This window comes from Momordica charantia (genome assembly GCF_013281855.1).
Source record: "Momordica charantia cultivar OHB3-1 chromosome 11 unlocalized genomic scaffold, Mcharantia_2.0 BLBB01000011.1, whole genome shotgun sequence".
Taxonomy (NCBI): Eukaryota; Viridiplantae; Streptophyta; class Magnoliopsida; order Cucurbitales; family Cucurbitaceae; genus Momordica; species Momordica charantia.
Genome location: NW_028275159.1, coordinates 6,544,390 through 6,569,817, shown reverse-complemented (window position 1 = coordinate 6,569,817; position 25,428 = coordinate 6,544,390). Strand labels below are relative to the sequence as shown.

The 25,428-nt window shown below is 36.0% G+C and overlaps 4 protein-coding genes and 1 long non-coding RNA gene across 6 annotated transcripts; 2 read left to right on the top strand and 3 right to left on the bottom strand.

Moving 5' to 3' along the window:
• The first annotated feature begins 1,913 nt into the window (after nucleotides 1-1,913).
• LOC111006375 (uncharacterized) lies at nucleotides 1,914-3,178 on the top strand. The gene is made up of 2 exons (XR_002600867.2): nucleotides 1,914-2,546; nucleotides 2,914-3,178. It is a non-coding gene; the product is annotated as an uncharacterized LOC111006375 (long non-coding RNA).
• Nucleotides 3,179-5,090: 1,912 nt separating this feature from the next.
• Nucleotides 5,091-9,533, top strand: RUG3 (Regulator of chromosome condensation (RCC1) family protein). Of its 2 annotated transcripts, XM_022278253.2 has the most exons (7): nucleotides 5,111-5,922; nucleotides 6,444-6,583; nucleotides 7,148-7,342; nucleotides 8,215-8,343; nucleotides 8,450-8,605; nucleotides 8,893-9,073; nucleotides 9,169-9,533. In XM_022278253.2, exons 1-7 carry the CDS (start codon nucleotides 5,348-5,350, stop codon nucleotides 9,191-9,193), a joined length of 1,401 nt encoding a protein of 466 aa, XP_022133945.1. In that variant the 5' UTR covers nucleotides 5,111-5,347; the 3' UTR covers nucleotides 9,194-9,533. The 2 variants fall into 2 exon arrangements, with proteins under 2 accessions (XP_087975644.1, XP_022133945.1); XM_088119518.1 differs by lacking the exons at nucleotides 8,893-9,073; nucleotides 9,169-9,533 and adding an exon at nucleotides 8,703-8,839 and having other exon boundaries at nucleotides 5,091-5,922.
• Nucleotides 9,534-11,456: 1,923 nt separating this feature from the next.
• LOC148208052 (Leucine-rich repeat (LRR) family protein) lies at nucleotides 11,457-16,111 on the bottom strand. The gene is made up of 3 exons (XM_088119519.1): nucleotides 15,869-16,111; nucleotides 14,453-14,656; nucleotides 11,457-13,326 (listed from the first exon to the last, which is right to left on the bottom strand). Exon 3 carries the CDS (start codon nucleotides 12,935-12,937, stop codon nucleotides 11,660-11,662), a length of 1,278 nt encoding a protein of 425 aa, XP_087975645.1. The 5' UTR covers nucleotides 12,938-13,326; nucleotides 14,453-14,656; nucleotides 15,869-16,111; the 3' UTR covers nucleotides 11,457-11,659.
• Nucleotides 16,112-16,240: 129 nt separating this feature from the next.
• On the bottom strand, nucleotides 16,241-19,104 carry LOC111006368 (proteasome subunit alpha type-4). The gene is made up of 2 exons (XM_022278269.2): nucleotides 18,947-19,104; nucleotides 16,241-17,221 (listed from the first exon to the last, which is right to left on the bottom strand). The coding sequence occupies exon 2, from the start codon at nucleotides 17,208-17,210 to the stop codon at nucleotides 16,458-16,460; it is 753 nt and encodes a 250-aa protein (XP_022133961.1). The 5' UTR covers nucleotides 17,211-17,221; nucleotides 18,947-19,104; the 3' UTR covers nucleotides 16,241-16,457.
• Nucleotides 19,105-20,823: 1,719 nt separating this feature from the next.
• On the bottom strand, nucleotides 20,824-22,679 carry LOC111005518 (uncharacterized). The gene is made up of 2 exons (XM_022277070.2): nucleotides 21,899-22,679; nucleotides 20,824-21,162 (listed from the first exon to the last, which is right to left on the bottom strand). The coding sequence occupies exon 1, from the start codon at nucleotides 22,672-22,674 to the stop codon at nucleotides 21,904-21,906; it is 771 nt and encodes a 256-aa protein (XP_022132762.2). The 5' UTR covers nucleotides 22,675-22,679; the 3' UTR covers nucleotides 20,824-21,162; nucleotides 21,899-21,903.
• Between the last annotated feature and the right edge of the window lie 2,749 nt (nucleotides 22,680-25,428).

The following is a 25,428-nucleotide window of genomic DNA, read 5'->3' as shown; positions in this document are numbered from 1 at the left end:
ATCAAAATAAGTTGATCATGGATTGTCAATCAACTTGGAATTGATTCTTCTCAGGTGGATGTTCAAACGATTAATGGAGACAAATAGTAAATTCGTTGGCACTATGTCCTCAACCACAATATTGTAGGTAATCTTCATTTGTTGCTTTAAAATATTGCTATAGGCCAAATGGAGCATAACTCAACAGACATATATCTCAAGCAAGAGGTTATGGATTCGATCCCCCACCCGTTAAAATTACTTCTAAAAATAATATTCGTAATATTTCTACATCAGATTTAATCTTGTTTTGATTTTTTGACTATTAGAATTATCGGGATTATTTTACTTTGATCTCTAAACTTTCAAGATATCTATTTTAGTCGGGGAGTTTTTAGACTTATTTCATCTCTATACTTTCGAAGTATTTAGATTATACACTTGAAAAAAATAAAATTTATCTTATTCCAATGTCATCAATTATTTAACATACAATTAATGATACTTTAAATATGCATAGTGAGGCAACATAGATTGGCTAAGAGGATAGTAGAGCTACAATTTTATTCCGCGACTAAAATAAACATTTAAAAATTTTAAAGTTAAAATTAATATTCTTTTATCCTTTTTATTTTTGTTCATTTTAACTTAGAAGGTTAATTTTAGTTTCTTTATTTTCAATTTTATCATAGGTAATTTTAGAGATAGAATTGTTATTTTTAATACAACATGATGAACATTCGAATTCACAACTTTTGATCGGAGATAAAGTACTTTAACCAGAATTATGGTCAGGTTTACGCAATATTGTTAGGTGGAATTAAAATAATAATAATAAAGAAAAATAAAATATAAAATATAAAAGATGATTGGCTGGCAATGGCACGTGCCTTTGTTCTTTTTACCACTCTTAGTGCGCATTACTTTAAACATTACTTTTAAAAGGCCACCAAAATGCCATATAATTGGGACAATCATAGACTTGAATATCCAATTCCTAATAAAAAAGTTACCTTTTTTTTCCCTCTGTATTTTAGCATTTTCTTCCACGCTAAGAATTTTATATGGGCCCCCAACTTTACAAATATGAAATTAAAACAATACTTTTTCCATGCACAACTTATTTTCTTTATCTTTTTCTCAAAAAAAAAAAAACACTTATTTTCTTATCGTAACCTTTTCTTTTAGTTTCCTTTCCTAAGAAGACCAAACCCCATCATTTATTTTCTAGAGATATAAGTAGGACCAAGCAATTTGAAAAACCTATAAGGAATATTTTATAGATGAATACGTTAAAAAAGAAAAATTGAATACATCATTGAAGAAATGAGAATAATAATAAAATAGAGGAGTGAGAGTAGTACGAAGAAGAATGTACACGTTTATTAGATAGTTTATGATTTAAAGTGGTTTTTCAAGGGTGAATATTTTTATTTGACTTTTTTGTTTGGATGGGGTAAATAAATTTTTAAAATTCTAATAGGAGTGGGTGTCATTTAATAATTTTTTGGTTTTTGATTGTTGGTATTTGAAAATTAAGCTTAAAAACGTTACTTTGTGTTAGCCTTTAAGAACATTTTAGGCAAAAAAAAAAACAGAAAAATTGTTTCCGACTAAAATTTCAAATATGTTTTCAAATATTTAAATTTTCAAATACGAAAAAATTACCAATGAAATCGTTAAATACAAGTCTAATTTAGGAGAAAATAAAGTAAAAAATGGAATAAGCACCTTAATTATTAAAAGAAAATGCTAGACGGTTAAAAAAATATTTTAATATACCACTATTACATAAGAAATTTGGTTGAATTTTTCTGAATCGGTGGGTGAATCTCTCACATTTTTATAAGAATTTGTCACTTATATAAATATGAATATTTAAAGGGATTTGTACATTAGTATTTAGTAGACTTGGAGATACTAATTACAGGAAAGATTCAGAATTAAAAAAGAATCGGAATATTCTCGAGTTGTTAACAGGCCCATTGGAGCCCATATAAGACATGGGCTTGGCCTGCTAGAATTTCCAGGTTTTAAAAATAATTTTCTTTTTTAATCTAATATCGGGGCCATTTTTTATTTTCGTTACACACATATATATAGTCAAATATCGCGCGCCTGCTTCACGATTTACTCCCGCGGTCTTTCTCCAAGTCCAGTACAGTACCATCTCCTCCGCGTTTCTCTTCCACAGCACCCGCCATGGGAGTGCGAAGATCCTTTGCGCCTTGATCATCCATGTCCATCTCGAAATCGTAGAATCGCAATCTACTGTAATCTTCGACCGATGAGGATGATGCTTCGCTATTTGCGAGCGGATCAAGGCCGTCGACTGAGATTATTTCTGCTTCGAGTGATTTGGTCTTGCTGGTGAGTCTCTCCGGATCGGAGCATTCTTCCTTCAGATTATTATCCATGATAGACTCTATGAAGGCTTTTAAGTCGTCTGTGCTCTTGATGGAACTCGAGTCCTCGTTCTCGTTCACGGATTGAGACATTTCTGTTGAAGAAATTAGGGCTTCGAAGATGGAATGGCGAAGAGATGAGCGAAGGAGGACGATTTAAAGGCAAGTTCGATTTTATTATCTAGCTGCGATTACGAGATATGAATCGGTAATTAATGGAATAGATTCGGATCCTTTTTTCTATCTTTTCGAAATTAATGACCGATTAAGAACTATGTATGCATGTTTGCATTATGCATTGAAGTTGATTAATGATTCTGAAGGACTCCTGTGTCCAAGTTTATCTTCATAACTTCTTTTCGTATATTCTTTACACTTTTACTTCTGTAAAGTATATTTGTTGGTCTGATTAGAAAAAAAGAATGTGAAGGTCTCAATAGTATTTCCATTCCACAGTCGCAAACCCTAAAATTTCGTTATTGTTTTAGAAGATGTGCGATTTCACAATTGCAATTTACAATATAATCAGATGCAGGCGATGATGTTATCACTTATGACGAGTTCCAGATTCAGAATTGAAAGCAAATGCACGATGACATAGCAGAGATTGAATGTGGAACAAATATGGAGCCATCTAATAACAATAGCCAACCAAAGTCTCACGCAGCTTTCTGATTGCTAGGTACCATTTGTTTGTACTTTTTGAATGATCTTATAATGAAGTGGTAGAATGGCATGCACTTTCTTCTTGACCCTATTTTTTTAATACAAAACATGGGTGGAATTCGAACTTACGACCTCTTAGTCGAAGATAGGTGTCAATTATCGTTGAGTTAAGCTTATGTTGCTTTCCTTGACACTATTAGGCGATGTGAAAACAAGAATTCTGTCGTGGTTTAGCTGCCTGCAATATCCGAACTTTGAGGGATAAAGAGCATAACATCTTTGACTTTCCTTACTACCCGTGCTTGTATGATTGATAGACGGAGAAATTTTGTGAATGACGAAACTGGCTTAATGGTATGCCCGTATCGAACAAGGGATCTCACTTGGAGATTGCATCTAAAAGCGTTTGAGATGAGCATCTTAAAGGAGATTCTCATATTGATATTATTCATGGAATTTCTTTAATCGTTGAGTGCTCTCTTCGTTCCTATGGAATTTTTGGGTTCTAGGCAGGTAACCGAAACTATACATATGTTTTTTTTAGTACAATAAGTGGGGTAGGGAATTCAAATTCACGATCTCTTAGTTAGAGATAGGTGTCAATTATCGTTGAGCTTAACAAAAACTATATATAATTTAAGTTAGATTACAAAAATTACTACTCATTTCTAATGTTTCTATACCAATCTTCATCTTTCGTAAAGGTTTCAAAATACAATTTGAATAGTATTTTGAACATAAAGAATTAATGACGTGACAATTAATGTGGCTGTTTATTGGCAATAAAAATTTATATCGTTAATTTTGTTCTAAAAGTTTTCCTACATTGTTAATCAAATTTGGTTCTCCATTGTCAACTAAATTTTACCATTTTAAAAATAATATCTTCCTCTATATTTCCTCTCATTCCAAATTTAATCTAAAAAAACTTCAAATTTTCTCACGTCGATTTTTTGTTAAAATATTAATGAAGGTTTACTCAATAATAGTTTTGAAACCTTTATAAAAGGTCAAGAGTAGTAAAATAAATTAGGGTTCTCAACAGCACCCCTTCTCTTTTCTATCTCTCTCCATCTCCCTCCACAACCCAGCCCCCTTGCAGCTCAATTTTCATGGGGGCTCGGATTTTGCAGCACTCAATTGGCATCGGACCTCCATTCTCAAGTTGGATTCCAGTTCGAGTAAGTTATCTAAATTCTTATTCAAAACTTGTACATGTTTTGTCTTCGGAAAATACATATATTAACCTTTGAACTATGAGGCAGTTGATTAATTTTCAATTTGAACCATCCTTAGAAACTAACAAAAATTTGGTGTGAAAATCAATTTTCTAAAAATCAAATAAACATAATGTCAATTATTTAATTACGAAAAAAAAATTAAAATGTGTTTATATCAATTTTTGTAAATTTACAGGGTGATTGAGAAAATATCTCATAATTTAGTTTACAACAAATATAAATGAAACGTAGTTCGATGGTGGACTAAAAAAAGTTAAAACATCTTTATTTTATTCAAGAGACATGAATTCGAATTTGCATGATTATTTATAATATTAATAATTAAATTAATAAATAATAATTCAGAATTATAAAAAAAGAACATAGATGGTTGAGATTATTAAAAAAAAATCATAGTCTGTTAGGTGGGGTTGAGTTTGAAATTGAATAACCTAAAATTTACCATAAATAACACTTTGACTTACCAGAAATTTACCTTTAAATTATTTTTTATCTACCTGAAAATTCAATATATATATGAAAAAACCTAAAAAAATATTGAATTCATTGCCACGCTGAAAAAAGTGTCAACATATCTTTACCAAAAAAAAAAAAAAAAAGAAGTGTCAATATATGGTAGCATAGCCGATTTATGAATTTCACCAAAACATTAGAATCTAATTGAAAATCTTTTAAATCATAGTAAATAAATAGAACAAATTAACTAAATTGAAAATTTTAAAATAATTTTTTCAAAAGTCGTTGAAAAAATATATGGGTATTATTTTATTCTTAGTTTCATTCTAATTAAAATTATAAATAGGATCAAATTTACCATACACCATCGTATCATTGTTCTATCATGAAGTGTTGTGCTCGAATATTGCACTCTATTATAAGCGACGACATCAATTTGGGAAAATAGAAAAAAAAAAACTGAGTGAAAATTACAATAAATTTGGAAGAAAGAGAGCGGATTCCGATGTAGTAGGGGATATTTCCCGCCGCCCTACCGGCCTGTGTAGTCCGAGAGACGAGTCGAAGTAAACGGCAGCGGCGACCGATCGCGCTTCTGAGATGTTCTTCTTTCGGCCACAGCGCTCTTTGGCCACCAATTTCACTCGTTGCCGACATTTTTCTTCTCTGGTTTCAGCGCCTCCGTCGGCGTCCGGTTCCACCGGAATTCCCTTCCTCTACAAACACGAGTCGGCCGAAGACAATCATCCAAACAATGCCGAATCCACCGCTACTCTCCAGCTGCTGTCCTGGGGCAGAGGTTCCTCCGGCCAGCTCGGTGGCGGCATTGAAGAAATCCGTCTCTATCCTTCCCCTGTGGCTAATTTAATTCTTCCCAATCTCCATACACTCGCCCTAACCCCGGGTCAGCTTCCGTCACTCTCCGGCGACCATGAAGATCGAAGGGGTATTGGTTCGTTCGAGGTCGGTATTTCTTGTGGGTTGTTTCATTCTTCTTTACTTGTCAATGGAAATGGCTGGATTTGGGGTAAAGGCGACGGCGGCCGGCTCGGTTTCGGCCATGAAAATCCTGTCTTTGTCCCGACGTTGAATCCTCACTTTGATGGTTTTCGTTGCATTGCTCTTGGGGGTCTGCATTCCGTTGCGCTCAACTCCCTTGGGCAGGTTTTAACTTGGTCAGTATCTCGACGTGATATATGTGTTTTCAGTTTTTCTATCATTTTCGTGTTAGTTGTACATTTTACTGTTGAAGCCATCTGTGCCAAACTGAGTTCACTTGTAATAGCTCGAAGGGTGATTCTGTTTCATGTTTATTCTTAGCTCTTAATGGCACGATTCTAGGAGTGTACAAGTTGAACAAATAGAAACTTTTTATCATATGAAGCTCCCTGTCTTTTTGGAATCCGGTTATTGAGGACTAAACTGTGCTAATTTTAAGATTACTGTTTTATAAACATCATTGTGTATACAGTTTGCAGAAGAAAATCTATTTAAATGTTTTACTCATAGCTGCCCATGTCCATGAGTTTACCTGGCAAAGGCTGTATAATACCTTTTCAATTGTCAACTACAATTCATGCTTTCAATTGAAAGACAGTTTATAATTAGAAATGATGCTCCTTTACTCCCTGTTTCATGATTTTTTTTCTGGAACTGCCCAACTTGATCTTTGGTCATTAAAAAATGAAGCTACCAGGGGTTACGGTGGTTTTGGTGCGCTTGGTCACTCTGTTTATCACAGAGAACTGACCCCTAGACTGGTAGAAGGCTCGTGGAGAGGTAGAATAACGCACATTGCAACTAGTGGGGCGCATACTGCAGCTATCACGGAATCAGGTTGTTTATCCCCCTCACTGTATTGATGCTATCTTAGACAGCAAAATTATCTTTACTTGAGAAGTTAGGTTGAACTTTGAAGAACAGTTAGGCACTGAAGTGGCATAATATTTCACTCATCTGAAAACGTTTAGGCACTGAAGTGTAAGCTTCCATATTTATTGATTCGAGGGCATTTTGATTAATGTAAATATAAATGAGAACTAGATATGTTATCCTCTTCGTAATAAATAATTGTTGCTATCTGAGATAGCTACGCACTCATCGGGAAACAAAACTATGCTGTGAGGATCTCTGCTGATAAGTGATAATTGTATGAAGGGGTTGATGTGTAATTTGTGAATAACACCAAATTGAAATAGACTAGATGGTTATCGTGAATTAATGATATTACTGTACCTGTAGATTTTACGGGATGATTTTTATAAAATTGTATAATGTGAATTACATGATCTCCTGACCTTTACTTTCACACTTGTATCACCTATTCTTTCTTAAAAATTGTTAAGAATTTTCAGGTTTTGCATATTAAAGTTGTTTTCTTTTTTTTGTTCACTGACATAGGTGAACTCTATACTTGGGGCCGAGATGAAGGTGATGGTAGATTGGGTCTGGGTCCTGGTCGAGGCCCAAATGAGGGAGGGGGACTGAGTATTCCTTTCAGAGTGAAAGCATTGCCTGGACCTGTAGCTGCAGTGACTTGTGGTGGTTTCTTCACAATGGCTCTAGGAGTGAATGGGAAGCTTTGGAATTGGGGAGGTAAGAATTTCAGTTTAATGTAGGCCAACATAAGAGGCGATAGGATAAAGTTGTTCCCTGGAAACTGATGGAATCTGAATTAAGATTATGACACTAGTTTAGAAATGAAATAACAGTCTGGAAATGATGATGCTTGGCCATGATTTTTCTTCCCCATAATCGAAGTATTCAGAAACAAATTATTACTGCTATACTAATATATTTGGGTCTTAAAAAAGTTCAACAGATTATAATGCTGCTGTAGAAGTTTCATGCTTTCTCATTTTGTTTGTAAAATAAGAAGCACATTATGCCGTACCAACATTTCAAAGGCTGCAATAACATAATGATGAAAAGGCCTTTCAGGGAATGAGCCAAAATGCCAGAAAAAAGCATTATAGATATAGGAAGATATGTGACTGAATGCATTAAAATAATAGGTCTTTCTCTTTGGGTAGTGACACCTTGTCACTATCAACGGATGACTGTATTGTGCTGCCTGATTTTTGTTGCAAAAGAACTGTTGCTAGGGCTGTTTTTGATATAGTGCACAAATTGGTTCGGTGGAATTAGTGACAGATATTATCAGAGTGATTAATAAACCTGGGTTCTTTTTATGGCAGTGACTTGGATATTAGAACTTACATCTATGTGTAGGATCTTATAATGTTGACAAAACTGAGCTTGTTAGCTCTTTTTACTTGTGTTCTACATTTGGGCTTAAAATTTTAGAATTTTGTTGCAACTTCCATGTTGCTGGGCCTTAGGCCATGGGGTGTAGGTTTGGCCAGTATAAATAAGCGTTTGAGCTTAGTTTCTCCCTAGGCAGAAGAATAAACTTTTCTAATCGACATTACTAATATTGCATATCTTGCTGTTGGTAACTTATGCAGCAAACACGAACTTTGAGCTTGGTAGAGGGAATAAGATTGGTGGCTGGGAACCAAAACCCATTCCTTGTCTTGAAGATACTCCCATCATTCAGATAGCTAGTGGCGGATACCACTCGCTTGCATTAACTGGTAAATTGACTGCAGAAGCAACCACATGTTCCTCACTGTTTTTGCTTTTAGAGGATATTGTATTCACATCTCGTGTTTGTTAATGTTTCTTGTTATTCTAACTCAGGTGATGGGAAAGTACTTTCCTGGGGTTATGGTGGGCATGGTCAATTGGGCCATTCTTCAATACAAAATGAAAAAATACCAAGAGTTATTGATGCTCTAGCTGACCAGCGAGTGATCTATATTTCCTGTGGTGGTTCCTCTTCAGCAGCTATAACAGGTAAGCCAACTGTGATCTACTTCAATTATGCATGTACAATTGAATAATGAATTATTTGGGTGCTCTCCTAAATTTCAATGTCGTTTTCTTCTGGCAGTTAGGCAGGTAGTCGAAGTCATCATCACAGTTTAGTCAGTCTTTAGAATTTAGATTGATTATTAACTTGTTTGGGTAAATACTTGCTTTTGCATAAAAGTCACACTCTTACTTTTACGTATCATTCGGATCGTTTCTTTAAACATATCTCTGAAAGACACTGACAAGTTTCTGCTTTTGGATTGTGAAAGCTGAGGGAAAATTGTACATGTGGGGAAATGCCAAGGATTCTCAATTGGGTGTTCCTGGGCTGCCAGAGGCACAACCATGTCCTGTGGAAGTCAAATTTCTAGACGAAGATGATGGATTGGGTTCCTACCATGTTTTATCAGTTGCAGTTGGCGCATCTCATGCAATGTGCTTAGTTCTAAGGTAATATTCCCATAGATGGTTCTGCAGCCATTAGTCGTTCTAATAAAACTTCTTCAATATCTTTTTTTTTTTTTAATTTCCTTTTATACATGCAGGAGAAAACAGGATGTAAAATTTTGATGCGGTTGTGAATCTGAGAAAATTTTGCAAATAAGTAGAAACATATGGCTATGTACTGTTACAACTTACAAGGTCGCCTTGGAGCTTGAACTGCAAGAACTGCTGCCGCTCAGCATCTTTCAAGTTGGATGATCACTTTTGAATAAAACAATCACCTGTATTCCCATCGGACCAGATAATCTGTTACACACACAGATGACAGAACATTCAGAAAACACCATAGACAGACCATCTTTAGTTTTAGTCTTCACATATGTCACTTTTCTTTAAAAAAGATTTATAAAGTAGTCATTTGTTAGATCACGCTATTAAGTATCAATTGTGATTTCTCCTCATGATATTCGAGATCTCTCTCCGTACCTTATTGCTCAACATGAGAGATTCAGTCTTTAAGAAACAACCCACCAACCAAATCCAAATCTTCACCTAACCAAAGGAGGACATGCTTAACTCTCGTTGAATAATGTGCATTCTACATTATTGGCATCACTGTATGTCACACACTTGAAGTTAAACACAGCACATTTATCTTCAAGGAGGCTTTTCTGAAACGTGTCAATGATGTTCTCTTTAGGCCTCTTTCAATTATTTGGTCAAGATTGCACTGATGAATTTTACAGGGTTCCAACATGTGGTACCATGGATGGCTATATGCAACCCAACTGCATGATGGGCTGTGGTTAAGGCAGACAGGTCAGTGTGGTCCTCTTGATTATTTATTCAGCAACCAAAAAAGGGGTTCAAAAAAGTGCAAATGTTTCGTAGGTTCAAAGATGTAGACCAAACCTGGCAGCAGAAGCAGAAAGAGGAACAAGATTATGCTTAAAGAAACAGCTTTTAAGATTGGTATGTCAGTGAGTGCGCACTCAAGGTCAAGGCCAAGGCCACGGCCTTCTCCTCCTCTGTGTGTTATGGGAGTCATGCGTGTAAAGCTAAGTGTGAAGGTATCTGCATTTCCTGCCCTTTTTTCTTTTCAGACTATGATATTGTGTGCTGCAAATATTACTTGAAAATTCTATGTTGCAGTGTCTTTTCTCTTTCTGTTCCTTGACCCCACCATAGAATTCTATCATCTTTTTTCTTATTTTCTTTTTGGGTACTGTTAGTAATCTGTGGTGCATTGCCAAACTCAGTATGTTTCTAGTTGGTTTGGCTAGCTAGCTGAGGAAGGCTGGTTTTGTTCTTTTGATCCTTGTGTTATGGGTAATGTGTAATGGTAATGCAGTTTATTTTAGATGATGAGATTATTAATTTGGTAAGTGAAATATTTGCTTCCTTTGGATTCTAGTGATAGTATTTTTTTTCATTTATTCTGTCTCTCTCTCGTCAATAATGTTCCTTGCATCCTTGGATACTGCATTTTCACCCCATGAAATTATTCAATGCGACAAAAATTATTTAGTTTGCTTATTGGTTAATTTATGGAGACATGATGGAAGGTAGAGAGAGGATTGGCTGAAAATGGTGTACTATGTATGAACAAGTTAATACAAGTTTATATATATGCTACCAGAATTTTCATCCCAAAAATAAAAAAGTTAAGTCCTTTCATTTAGCATAACAACTAATCATGTCCACTTGTGGTAACCCGCAACTCGACTTACAGTGGCATGTTCTGCCACTTATTAGTATCACAACTTTACAACACAAGTGAAGAGTTCTGCTTTCTTATAAACTCTCTCGTAAGATTATATTCTTCTATCCCGTTTGATAAAGAAATTTATCTCCGCAAGAGTTTTAGAAATAGTCATAAACTTCTCCAAAATATCAACTTTTATGATCACATGAAACAGTGCAAATGCTTGAATTCATTCCTCAATGTTGTCATCACACATTTGACTTGATTGTATAAATTGGTTCAACAACCACAGTTCACACGCTAGATCGAGTATATTCTTCCCCTTAAATTAAATATCTTAAAACTTGCATTTTTCTCAAAACTTGGCATCCATTGAGAAGTACCCTAAAACTTCAATTTATGCCCTATTGGGTGTCGTGTTGTGTGTTACAAATTAGAAACCATAGTCTAAAAATAAACTTGAGTAAATACTTAACAATCTCTCTCTAGAGTGTAGAGTGTAGAGAGAGGCAACGGTACAAAAGAGCTGACGTGGCGACGGCAGCGTCGGTTGTATGCGTGACAAAATTTCCCCTCTTCATTTATTACAATTTGCCTCCTCTCTCACACCTCTCTCCTCATCTCAATTTATTCATCATCCTAATTTCTCTCTTATTTTCTGAAACTAAATCAATCTCATGAACATTCATCAATCTCAAACTTCTACTTCTTCTGATTCTGATCCAACCAACTATAAACTTATGAACTGTTCAATTGATAAGCATTGCAAACGAATTACACTATATTCCCACTTGAAAAAACTAAATGTAAAAATTTCCACAATCACCCAGAAACCAGAAAGAGGAAAAAGATCTGTAATTCTATATGATCTATTAATTATAGTACGTTCATGGGGTGGAGGAGCTGCTGCCTTTCAGTATAGGACACTGCCACGGCGGCCGGGACAGCGGCGCGCCGGCGCTGGCCGGACACGTTTGCACGGCGGCCGGCGGCTCCATGCAATTGTACGACAAACAAAGCGACGCCGTATCGGGCAAAACGGCGCCGGGTCTGAGTGGGAACCCGGATATGTAGTTGTGCTGTAAATACAGGGTGGTGGTGCTCCCGCTGCTGACGCTCTTCACGAACTCCGGCGGCACGGATCCGGTGAGTCGGTTGTTGTTCAAGAACAGCGTCTCGACGCCGGCGAACATGGCCGACACTTGGCCGGTGAGATTGTTGTGGCTCAAATCGACGACGGATCCGGCGGCGTAGGGTAGTGGGTGGGCAGGCGGCGGCCGCGGCGGGAGGTCGCCGGAGAGAGAGTTCCGTTGGAGGAGGAGTGAGGAGAGAGAAGGGCGGAAGAGAGAGAGAGGGATGGGCCCACTGAAACGGTTCACGCTCAAGTCGAGATACACTAACTCTGATAGAGAAACAAGTGATCCGTTGCCCAGTGGGCCCCACAGTGAATTCTCCGAAAGCGACAGGTAACGGAGCGTCGACGGCATCTCCGCCGGCAGTGTGCCGTTTAATCCGTTGGATTTCAAGTCCAGGTGGAACAGAGGGGACGACATGTCGGCCGGGATTTCGCCGGATAACTGGTTCGACGACAGAATTAGGATCTTCAGCTCCGGGAGCTTGGTGAGGCTCGGCGGAATAATCCCGGCGAGCTGGTTGTGGCTGAGGTCGAGCGTGTGAAGGCGGAGGAGGGCGGAGAGGGTGGCCGGAATGGGGCCGGTCAGGCGGTTGTTGGTCAGGGAGAGGACTCTGAGATTTTCGAGACGGCCAAGTTGAACCGGGATCGGACCGGTGACAATGCCGGGGAAGAGGATGAGTTGGGTAAGCTCGGTGAGGTCGGAGATGGCAGCCGGGAGAGAACCGGCGAGGCCCGGCGAGTCGGAAAGGCCGGTGCCGAGGGAGAGAACGGTGACTCGGCCGGAATTGCAGACCACGCCGGAGAAGGAGGAGCAGGGATCCGGCGAGGTGAAGTCCCAAGTGGAGAAAAATCCGTCGGAGCTCCGGCTCCGGCGGACGGGGAGATCAGTGAGACTGTTTTTTATGGCTCGCAGAGCTTCGAGATCGCCGGCGCTGATCTTCCCCTGAAATTGAAGAGACAGAGGAGAGAAACAGAGTAGAAGAAGAAAGATGAAAGAGAAACAGCTTCCATCGTCGGCCATTAGCAGCATTTTGAAGAGATAGGTCAAAAATGGAGGAGAGGCTGTGGTAGAACACAGCCAGGATGTGGGAATGGAGAGATTTAGGGTATAAACAGAGAAAGTTTGGATTTTTTTCCAGAATGATATGAGAGAGGAAGAGGAGAGAGAGAGAGAGAGAGAGAGAGAGAGATAGGTGAAGTTTGAAATGTCTGTAATGTAATGTGTGGTATTTGATCCAAAAATGAGTAGTTTATATGAATCTCAGGTCCACTCTATGAAGTTGTCCCATACAAATAAAACACACAAACTAAAGTTGTGAAAGAGATACCACTTACCAGTTGGGGGGAAAGCTTTGTACATTTATATATTTGTCCCAAACTCTCTGCTTCTCTCTCTGTCTGATGAGAGAGACTCTGCACCTGTACATTGTAATAAATCATGTGTATAAAATTACATGTTATTCATAAGAAGGAGAAATCACCCCATTTATATTTAGAAAATGTAAAATGTTAAGGAAAATTAGCAATCATGTTTGGACTTTCCTTGAGATCAATATTACACTATCTAAGATCTCATTGTAAACAATTTTCAGACAGGCTTCTTTTTCAAGAATTCATTTCCTAAACCCATCTTTAATTCAACAGATAGTCTGTCCCCCAAAGGGTTTTCAATGATGATATCTAACTACATAAAGAGAAAAGGAAACACATTCAAACTAGAAATGTAGTGGTGGTAAAAAACATCATCCTTTTCCCCTTTGTTTATTTGCAAACATACTGTTGGTTTTCAATCAACAGTAGACTTATTAAATCAACCACTTGTGTACTAGACACTAACATATATTAATTCACTTATGACTCCAAATAGGAAAATGGTTTCCCATTTTTATTAATATTTAAAAAGCATGTTACTAATTAAATAAAGCATAGTGATACAGAATTGTATGAATGTATGACAAAGATCTGAGTGGATCTGCAATAGAAAAGGAAGATTTGTTGAGGGGAAGCTGATATTTGCAAATATGTTAATCAAAACAAAGTTGTCAGACAAGTCAATATATATAAACATTGGCAAATCAAAAGAGGAAAAAAAGACAGCAGGTCTAAAACTTGACAGCACAGTGCAATAGGCTTGAGCACATGGCTGCTAGCATGGGCACACATCATCTACAATTTCATATGATGTCCGTGATTTTCTCTCTCTTTTTTAATCTAAATTTAGTTACCCTTTTCATAAGGATCCCAGCACTGAAATAGAGGTTACAAACTTGTAACCAAATTCCCACGTTGATTTGGATTACATTTGTATTAGTATGAAACTTTTTGGGTGAAATTAAAAAATAAACGAATACCTAGAATGCAGACAAACACAATATAATGTGTTAAGATGTTCATGCATGAGCAAAATGTTACTCAGATCTATAAATTCATAGATAAGAACAATATTTTCACTAATATGGGATATTTTAGGTAGAGTCCAATGGCCTCATATCCAAAGTAAACAATTATTAACATTTGTTCAAGACCAACATTTTTTTTTTCTAACCTGAGATCAGAGCACCATATGATAGAGAGAGGGCCACTGTAATGGATGGGTAGTGTAGTGCCCACAGTTGGCCACATCCGCCATGGTTTGATAATGGTAAAGTCCAAAATACTTTTGCAGATGTCTAATAATCGTACGTCATGCTCTGAAATGCATATGGGCAGACATCCATGTGTAGAACTTCTGAGGTTTTGCTATCTGAAACTGCAAAATGAAATGACATCATGAAATCTCAGTTATTTAATTATAGAACAGAGTGTAAAAATAGCAATCCTAGAGACATGTTTTCAATCATATTATTTACTGAAAATGAAAAGAAAGGAAATAAACCTTCCTCTCTCATCCCTTGAATTGCCATTCTCTGTGGCATATGGGGAGATGAGTCTGAGGAAATTTACCCTTTTAGGATGCAATGAAGATGAAAGCATGATTGCTTCCCATTCACAAGGTATTTACCTGATTTGAATAATTTGATTGTGAAGTAGAGTGTTTGACATGTGGATTTGTTTGTCTCAAGCTATGAATTTATCATTCTCATAGACTACATAAATCTAAACTCCCAAAATCTAACTTGGAGGTTATATTAAGTTAATTTTACAAATTACAAATCTATAGACGAAATATATAGATTACATAAATGTAAACTTTTATAAACACTTATCTACAAAATCTGGATCAAGACTACGCAAACACTACACATCCTCAAACTCAGATATGACCTAAACATCTCTGTAATGATTGTTGCCGCTATGTGGAACAAAAGATAAAAAAAAGTATTAAAAACAAAACCAAGTAATCCAAATACAATCACTGGCGGGGTAGCTACTATTATATGAGATCAAGAATCCAAAAGGAAGACCATAACAGCCATGAGCCAGATAAAGCAATAGTAAGTGCCTACAGAAAAATGATTTAAAATCACTCGAGAACTCAAAATTTATTAGGTTTTGATATTGACTATCGACATTTTGCTGCCTAAAACTTATGAGCTGCTGCATGTAGGAAGCAGGTGGTCCAAGAGGCTTTCAATCCACAACCAGTTAGTCGAATGGATGCAAAGGGCCTTTATTACCCACCATGCGTGTGGAATCAACATCACGTTTAAGCTTCTGAATGAAGTCATATGGATCAAATTACAAATACATCTAATGCCATTAGTTTAAAATGAGCTTCTACCACCCAATATTAAACAAAGCAGCTCATAATATCGATACAAGCCCATCCTGAATCGTACGACAACAACAACAACCAAAAAAAAAAAAAAAACCCCCCAAAGGCCGGAAAAGAGAACTTTGCTGTCTTTTGATGTAAACTAATGTAACAAGGATCACCAGAAAAGTTTGAACGGATTATACCCTAGCAACTGAGATTTTGAGAATGAAAATGAAACAAAAATATACAAGGACCGAGAATTACCTGAGGTTTTGGTACATACTACGGCTTCCTCGTGCAAAAACTCTCTTTCAAACACGCCAAACTTCCTGCCACCGTCATTCACTTTCGTTATAATATTGCTGTTCACAAAATTCCTTCTTACGGCCTTTATCTCTTTCTTCTGGCGTTGCCTTTTTCCAGCTCGAGGGACTGATTCCCCCTCTCAAACTCGCAAGAGGAAAGGAGGCTCCTTCCATGAAACGAGGGACCACCTCGGGAGAAAGAGTGGACGGGATGGCAGTAACGACACGCTAATAGTGAATTAATAATTTAATTGATGGTGAATTAAAGATGAGGATAATAGAAGTACCAGATAAGAACAATTTTCAGTGTTCATCAACAAAAAGGCACAAATAATCGCAATGAAAGGACTTGACTTTATAGTTGCACAATGTAAAGATGATGAACAGCGTTTTCTAACATTATTAAATATAAACTTAATAAGGTGCACATTACAGATAAGCTCAACATTCCAACAACATATCCAAACACCACTGTTCTCTTGAAGCCATGAAGATCATGAGATATGCCAGACCAAGCACGATGAAGTAGACGAACATCTAAGAGATGTTTAGGAAGCCTCAGCAGCCGGTTGAGTCAAACCAGACTTCACTAACAACTTACTTAGGGACTCAGGTGAGCATACTTGATACTTGACGTTTCCAGAAGGTGAAAGGAAAACCTCAGCCAATTCAAGCTTATCTGAAGTAAGACTTGTGCTGTCCATGGTTTTTCTAAGCACCTTAAGTGCAAGCTGGATGGCCTCTTCCCTAGTGATGTCATCCTTGTAATCCTGTTTAAGCATCGACTGTGCTGCCTGGTTGTTTGCACCAATTGCAGCAGCCTTCCAACCACCATAGTTTCCACTTGGATCACTCATGTACAGTTGAAAGCCATAATTCTTATCCCACCCTGCAAACAGAAAAGAAACACCAAAGGGACGTAGACCACCAAACTGAGTGTAGCCTTGCTTTGTATCACAGAGGGATTGAACCAGTTGCTCAACGGGCATTGGCTCTTGGTAAGCATAAGTGTAGCGCCGGGCTTGAACCCTTGCAGTGTTGATTAATATGTTTGCATCAGACATTATTCCAGCCACAGCACATGCAACGTGATCATCAATTTTGTACATCTTCTCTGTGGAAGTTGAGGTCTGCAGGAGTTTGGAAGTGACCTTCTTTTCACCTACCAAGACAACCCCATCTTTAGATAATATCCCAATTGCAGAACCTGCATTTCCAATTGCTTCCATTGCATATTCAACTTGGTAAAGACGACCTTCTGGAGAGAAGATTGTTGTTCGGCTATCATATCTTCTAGACATTTTTTGTTATCCTGTTATGCAGAGGGAGGGAAAAAAAACAGCACAGTGAGAAAGAATAGATAATCAATCCGGCAGGGTGGGAAGATCCCAATCCAAGTAGCGCAGATACAGAGATGGGAGACAACATGGAAATGCAGAAACATGACGACACCTCATTTCTCAAAAAGCCATATCTCTTCAGAGACATCTGACAAAAAGTTGTGACAGAAAGATGGGGACATAATAAATTTTTAGAGGAAACAGAATATAATACAGAGCAACGAGCTGCTGCTCCCCCATAGTTTGCATACAAACCTACAAGTCTATTACCAAAATGCTAAATAAATAATGAAACGGATCATAGAATCCCCCGTCTCCCTAAAACAAAAATGCATTTTCTCAATTCCAAATTTCCACTGCTATGTTTAACTCATAACTCTTCTCATATGCCACCTTTTTGCTTGCCCTCTATCTACGCTAAAAAGTCTCAAAAGTGGTATTTGGTAAGATCTGTCCAACTTCAAATAACAAAATTTGCCTGTATTTCCTTCTGATCTCCTCCATTTCCCAACTTGATAACTATGCAACATTCGATCACTAAGCATCCTTGCAAAAGTCTAGACTCTTAAAACTATCATTGTTAGCCACCCTTGTGTTAGGTGAATAGGGGAAAACTAACTTCCAATTTCAAGACCATGAATAAGACACTTGAAGTATCACACGAGCACTATAATATATGTGTAAGTTGAAATAGTTATGCATAACTAGGTTTCTCTTTTCAGTATATCCACTAGGGATGAATGTTGGTTCGGTTTGGTCGATTATCGGCCAAGTTGGTAATCTCAGTTGATAACAATACACAAGGGAGACAATGGTAGAGAAATTAGAAACCAATTATATACCGGTCAGGAATTGGGCCTATCGTTTGGCCCAATTTCTCAGCTTCAAATTTTCAGTTTTAGAAAAATGTGGGCTCAAATTACATATTCCAAAAAATCAAGAAAAATTTTAATAGATAATTTTCCACTTTTCAGTTTCAACTAGCCTAAGTACACAATAACATTTACTTCTTGGCCAAAGCATTGTGGATCCATCTCTCTCTCTCGCTCTCTCTGATCTGGGTCACCAATGATGAAAAACTGCAATATCAGGCATTTTGTTCTCTTTACTTGGGTGTTTTACCCCTTCCATAAACTGGAATAGTTGGGCTCCAACTTTACAGTTCATTTTGAAAGCCATTTTTCAGAGAAAGCAGCAAGTTTTCAACAGACAAGTCATTAATGATAAGTTTGAAATTACCTTTTCAATCTTCTTTATTTTCTCTGGAATTGATTATTTTCTTAGAATTTTATCCCCTGTTTCCATGAGTTTCATGAAAAAGCGAAGGGGATGAATCTGAATTATGCCGAAAGAAAATGGTTATTGATGTGAAGTTACTAAATCTGTCGTTGAAGCCCTAGAAAGCCGAAGAAGGACTGCTAGAGAGAATAATAAAGAGAAAGAGAGCGGAGACGAGAGGAACTGCAGAATCGAAGAGGTAGGCTCGCGAAATTTCATGCGAGAAGCAGAGAGGCTGGAGGTAAAACATTAAAGGCACATAAGAGAATCGCACTCTAAATTCAATAGGACTTGGCAACTAAATCAAACACTTAACCCTAACAACAATATCCGAAATGCAAAGAACGAAGCTGCATCTGAAGCTAAAACATTCAAGCTTATTTCAGATTCAAACGCTGTATAGAAAAGTAGAACGTCACCTTGAAACGAAATTCACAAACAGCAACAAATTTGCAGAAAAGCTCGCCGGCCAGCTCCCGCGCTCGCTCGATCAAATCGCCGATGTTAGTTCAGACTTCAGAGCAGAAGAGGTGTTTTTCTGCAAGTTCCAGTGACGAGGCACCGGCTTCTTCCTCAAGAAAACTTCGGCTTACAAGTGGGCTTTAGATGGCCTATCTCGTCGTAAATGGGCTTAAAATGGCCCACAAGAGTTGGGCTTCTGGTCCAAATACTGACCGGCCCAATTAAGATAACAAATATTTTCGAAAAAATAAAATGGCCACAATTTTGATATTTGTTACAATTATAATGGTCACTTTTTTTTTCAAGAAAAAAATTATGTATATATTTATATAATAATTACTATATTTTGTAGCCATTTCAATAAATATTTAAAAAAAAAATTAGTTTATGTAGTTTAATGATTAAGAGATGAGAGTTGGACTTTCCATCTTAGAGCAAACAGAAATGTATGAGTAGAAACAAAAAGTTTGAAGTTTGAATTCACATCCTACATGTTATTGAAGTAGAAACAAAAAATTTTAGGATACTTTAAATTTATCAAAGTTATTGTATGAGTAGTTAAAACGTAAAAATGTTAATTTTTTATTTAAACTATTTTGCTACTACTCTTTAATATTATGTATCAATGGATAATCCACATCATAAGATTTATTTATTACTTTTTTTTTTGTTAAATAAATTTGGATTGGTGCAATATTGGATGTGTAAGCAACAATGTTTTCCTTTAAATACAACTAAGAGCGTGGGCGGAGATTTGAATCTTGGTTGACATATAAGAAATCGTGTCTATTTAACTCACGTGCTTTTAGAAATATTCAATAAGTTCTTGAATTTTCAACCTGTGTTTATTTATATTTTTAAACAATAATAATAAATATTTCAACTTCTAATTTTGTGTCTAATAGTTATGAATGGTTAACTTAAGTTTATCAATTACATCAATAAAAATTTGAATTGGTCTAAAACTAGCTCCTCATGTAATTTTTAAATAATTCAATTAATGTAAAGTAAGCGTCAATTAATTTTTTTAGTACAACATGTGGGGTGGAAATTCGAACTCACAACTTTTTAATCGGAAATGAGTGTATTAACTAGCTAGTTGAGTTATGTTAAAATTGGCAATAACGGAAATGAGTGTATTAACTAGCTAGTTGAGTTATGTTAAAGTTGGCAATAACGTCAATTTTAACTCAATAACTTACTAGACATTTGAATTATATCATATTCAATAAACAAATAAATCACTTTCATTTTCACATTTCTATTTGATCATATTCAACAAGTAAATAAATCACACGATTATACCCACAAATGTAGCATCTTAGGATCTACTTTGGCAAAAAAAAAAAAACCTAGAATCTCTATCCAAGACACGTTAATACGTTATCATCTGATAAAAAAAATAATAATAAATTAGGTTCCTACCTGCATTAACCATTATGTAACTTAGTCTATGTTTTTTCCCCCTTTTAATGGTTGCACATATTGCAAAAATCGTTGCCCAACCCAAAATAAAAGATGGAAAAGTCAATTATATCTCTGATTTTAATATATCTATATCAAATATATAAGGTATATATGATATGTGTACAATGAAATATATGAATATCAATAATTTTTCATTAATATCAATAATTCGAAGAAGATTTATGAATGATACACTTAATAAAAATTATATCATTTATATATTAAGTAATTGTGTACCTCAATTATACTAGTGACATATACTTTAATATGAAGATATCAATAACAAATGACAAATTTTGAATAACAAAAAAAAACCAACAAACAACGGTAAGAAAATAAGGAAAATGAAAAGAAAAACACATGAAACTAATTAAAACCAGACGGGGGTTTGCATATATATTGTTGGAAACGATTGAATGAACAGTAGCAGTAGTTCTGGTAGCACAGTACATAGATTTGATATTTGATGTTTGATAAATGATAACACAACACGACGTGAAACTCATCAAACTCCCACAACACAAACACACTAAAAAGAGAGAACATTTCACATTCTCTGAACCAAAATATAAACCCAAAAAGAAAAACAAAACTAATATCACTTGTCATTATCTTGTCTTGTCTTTATCTCCACATGTCTGTCTGTCACTTTGGCATTTCAATATTATCATCTTCTTCTGTGTCTACAAATTCCGCCCGTGAACTCCTGCACTCAAAAATAGAACAAAACAAAAAATCTATGTTAAAAATTTTTCACCACTCAATTATTGGCACCCCATTTTCGCGAGTCTGGAAGAAAGACCCAGATAGATTTAAGCCGAAAATAGAAACATAGAATAATGGGAAGTAAAATATGATTTGAATCTTATGTAAAGAAAGTGAGCACTGATAAGGGATTAATTAAACATGTGTTGTTATAAACTTATAAACTCTTGAGATTTGTTGGTAATTCTAGAAATGAAAATACTTGATGCTTAAGTGTTAAAACTAATTATTATAGACGAATAAACTGCCTTGAGTGTATGGATTGCTGGAAAATTGCAATAAAACCCCGGGCATGGAAATGATACCATGTTAAGAATGAAATTAATTTAATTCATATGTAGATATGATATTTCGAAAAATTCATTTTAAATGGAGATGAAACCTCATTCCTTCAAACACAAACCTCTCACTTTGATATAATATCAAAGATGAATAAATAATTACTCGAATCAAAAGTTTTAAGTGGATGGATTTAGATGTCTCAAAATACCAAATTAAAAATGAATAAATCATTGTTAAATTCAAGAGATTAAACTTTTAGTAAATTTAATTAATAGATGTGTTGGACCATAAAATAAGAATTTTCTTTTTACAAAAACAATGAAGGGGTTAATTTTATTTTTGGTTCGAGAGCATAGAAATAGGTATTCACTGGTCGGGATTGATTAGAATGTTACCAATTTCAATGGGCGGGGCATTGGAAGCCGTTGGGAGGGTGTTTGCCGCAGTCAATGAGGACTTGGAGGGCAATGGGGATGATGAGATTGATGTTGAGAAGCTTAGCTTTAATGGTGGTGCAGAGGCAGACGGCGGCGTCCAAATCCACCAGCCCCTGCAGCACCGGGCAGCACGTGTCTTTCGCGTGATCTCCGATTCCAATGTGGATCAGCCCCCCCAGCAAGTCCACACACGCTCCCAGCTTCAGCGTGTCGATCGGGCACGTTTCCGGCTTCGGCGGCGGCGGGCACGGGGTCTCCGTCGGTGGCGCCGGCGTCGGAACCACCGGTGCCGGCTTCACCGGTGGGCTCGGAGTCGGAGTCGGCACGTACGGCGGCGGCGGCGGGGGCTTGAACACCGGCGGTTGGACGTACGGCGGAGGAGAGGGTTTTACGACGGGCGGTTTTGGGATGTACGGCGGAGGAGAGGGTTTTACGGCGGGGGGTTTTGGGACGTACGGCGGAGGAGAGGGTTTTACGACGGGGGGTTTTGGGACGTACGGCGGAGGAGACGGTTTGGGGGGTTTGTAGGGTGGAGATTTGGGTGGTTTTGGGGGGTAATGCGGCGGTTTGTGCGGCGGAGGCTTGGGTTTTGGGTGGTGATCGCAGTCGCATGCGACGTCGTCGACGGATGCGAGAGCGTGGAGGAGGAAGGAGAGATTGAAGAGGAGGATGAAGGCGGCGGCGCCGGCGAGCTTACCCATTGTTAGAGACTGTGGGAAGAGAGTGGAGTTCATTGTCAAGAGTTGGCCTTTTTATAGGCACAGACATGACGTGGGGAAAAGATTTAGAATTTTAAATCCCCATGATTAATATTTCTCTCGGTTGATTTTTGGAATCATTTCTTGATTGTTTTGGTTGCGCTGCTCAGATTATTACATATAACCTGTTGTTGGCAGGGATATGTTAGTCATATTCTGTGATTCGGTTGGCTAACATAAGATTGAGTAAAAATTGTGATTCTATGTTGGATGGTTTTAACTTTTGTTTATTTTGATGATAATGTTTTAATAAATTTATTGAGTGTAGTATTATTTTGAAATTGTAATGAAAAGTACAAAATACATGGATTGAAATAAGATTTAAATTTTTGTTAAAAATTCAAATACTAAAGTAAACTTGGTAGGGATCAAGATGATTATTATCTCTGATACTTAAACCGACATTTTAAAAGTCCAACAACTAAAATATAATAAATTTAGGGTTCAATAAATAAGAGATTTCAACGTTAAATTGGTTCGAAAATATTTTTGAGCTTCAAATAAAATTCCATAGGTATATAATTTGAATTTAAATATAAGATTAATGATAAATAAACTCTTGCAATTACAAAACATATAAATTAAACTCGTTCATATATATATATATATATATATACCTATTTAGGTGCATGTTAAAATGTTTTAATTTTGAAATTTCTAAAATGCTTCCAGATTTCTGACAATCTTATAGTCGCAAATAGATATTTTCCTCCATTAAATTATGTTCAAGTTGATAAGTTAAATTTATACATCTAGAAAGCATGCATTTAGAATATGGAATAATTGTAAATTTGAAAAATAATTTTGCTCCTTCAGTTACCAACTAATTACCACTCATTATTCCATAAAAAAAACTTTTAAATTGAGGGATGGAAAACAGTATTTAGTCATTTACCCAAATAACCCTATATTTTAAAATATTATCATTTCGATATGGACCCACGTTGGGACAGTGGGGCACAAAATATCATTATATGTGGCTTAGTTTTTATGCCCCTCAAATTTCTAGATTTGGATGAAATTCTCAAACTCTCGTTTTCCTTGGCTTTATTTAATGTTTTTATATTCTATGTGACATATATTTTCTTCTAAAAAAAAAAAATATATATATATATATAATATATATATATATGCAGAGAAAATTTGTATTTTCTGTTAGTTCCTACACTATACAATTATTTTTAATTATATAGTTATACCAAAACTTAATAGATTTAAAAACTATCGTACATCTAAGCATGACTCAACAGATAAGATACATCTTATTTTTCTTTAAGGTTGAAGATTCGATCTTTCATCCTCAAAATTGATTTACAATAAGATAATCTGGGACTTCGATATCATATCCAATATTTATGAAGTTTCATGTTAAAATGAATTAGCAATGAGAAAAGTAACTCACTTGTATAGGTCATGACGATTTGTGAAAGATTAGGAACAATGAAATTGGTACCTACAAACGAACTCATAGCATAATCAGATTGCCCTTCAAGTTGTTTGAATCCTCACAAACACGACAAGAGACAAAAATTTGATCGCTAATGTCTGCTACTGTTTCACCTTCCTAATTTTAATAAATAGTTACACAAAGGGAAAAATGAACTTCAAAATATACACATAGATATATTTATGCTGCAATTTATTATAAAACATGCATGGTGGTTTAAAATTGGTAAGAGAAAAATAATTTTTTTAATTCAACAGCATGTATGAGTAGATATTCGAACATCTAACTTTTTCTTTTGAACTATATTTACACGTGGGAAAGAGAAAATTTTTTTATTTCTCCATCTCTCTGCTTTAATATTTATAATTTAAACTATCTAATAAATGATCTTAGTAGATTCAATTTTATAAATAATATATAAAAATAAAAAATTATATATATATATATATATATATTCGAGGTTGACTTGCAATGAAGGGAATAAGACGGCATGTGGGAGAGTAAGCGCAAAAATCGCAATTAAATCGGGAAAGTAACGTGGAACTTTCCTAGATAAATGATTTAAAAAAGAAAAAAAATCCCGATTGGAAATTAGTTTATATAAAAAAGAGAATTAATATTTTACCTTTATCTTGCAAATATTAGGGGGAAAAAAAGTTTCACGCACTAATTAAATTGTTTTATTTATTTGTTATCTTCTATTTTGAAATTTTGCGATTCAACTTTTGATATGAAGTTAATTTTTTAAAAATCATTTTTCTTAGATGATTAAAACTTTTCATGCATAACATGTGCACGAATATCCGAAATGTTTAATAATTTTGTTTTGTTTGATTCTCGATCAAAATATTTGAAGCGTTTGGATTTGTATGCAAGTACAACGCTAATTCACTAATATGAACTATTTTGGATAGCAGTTAAATACAAAATAAGTAAGTTTAGGTCTAAAGTAAACTATATTCATATTATTGCAGAGCCATAGTAAATGAAAAAGATATACTCCAAGCCGGCAAGGTACGATTGAGGATACACCCCTCATATTTAACCCCGTAGTACATAATACTGAATTCCCTTATCTTAAAATCTAAGTTTAACCCGTGATTCCCCACTTTAGATAAAGTATAAACATCAACACTTAAATTACATGTTTTTTTAGTACAACATGTTGGGGAGAGGATTCGAACTCACAATTTCTTGGTTGGAGGTGTATGTCGATTACCGCTGAGATATGCTCGCTTTGACACTTAAATTACATGTTGATAGTTGAATCTTTAGGTTGATAA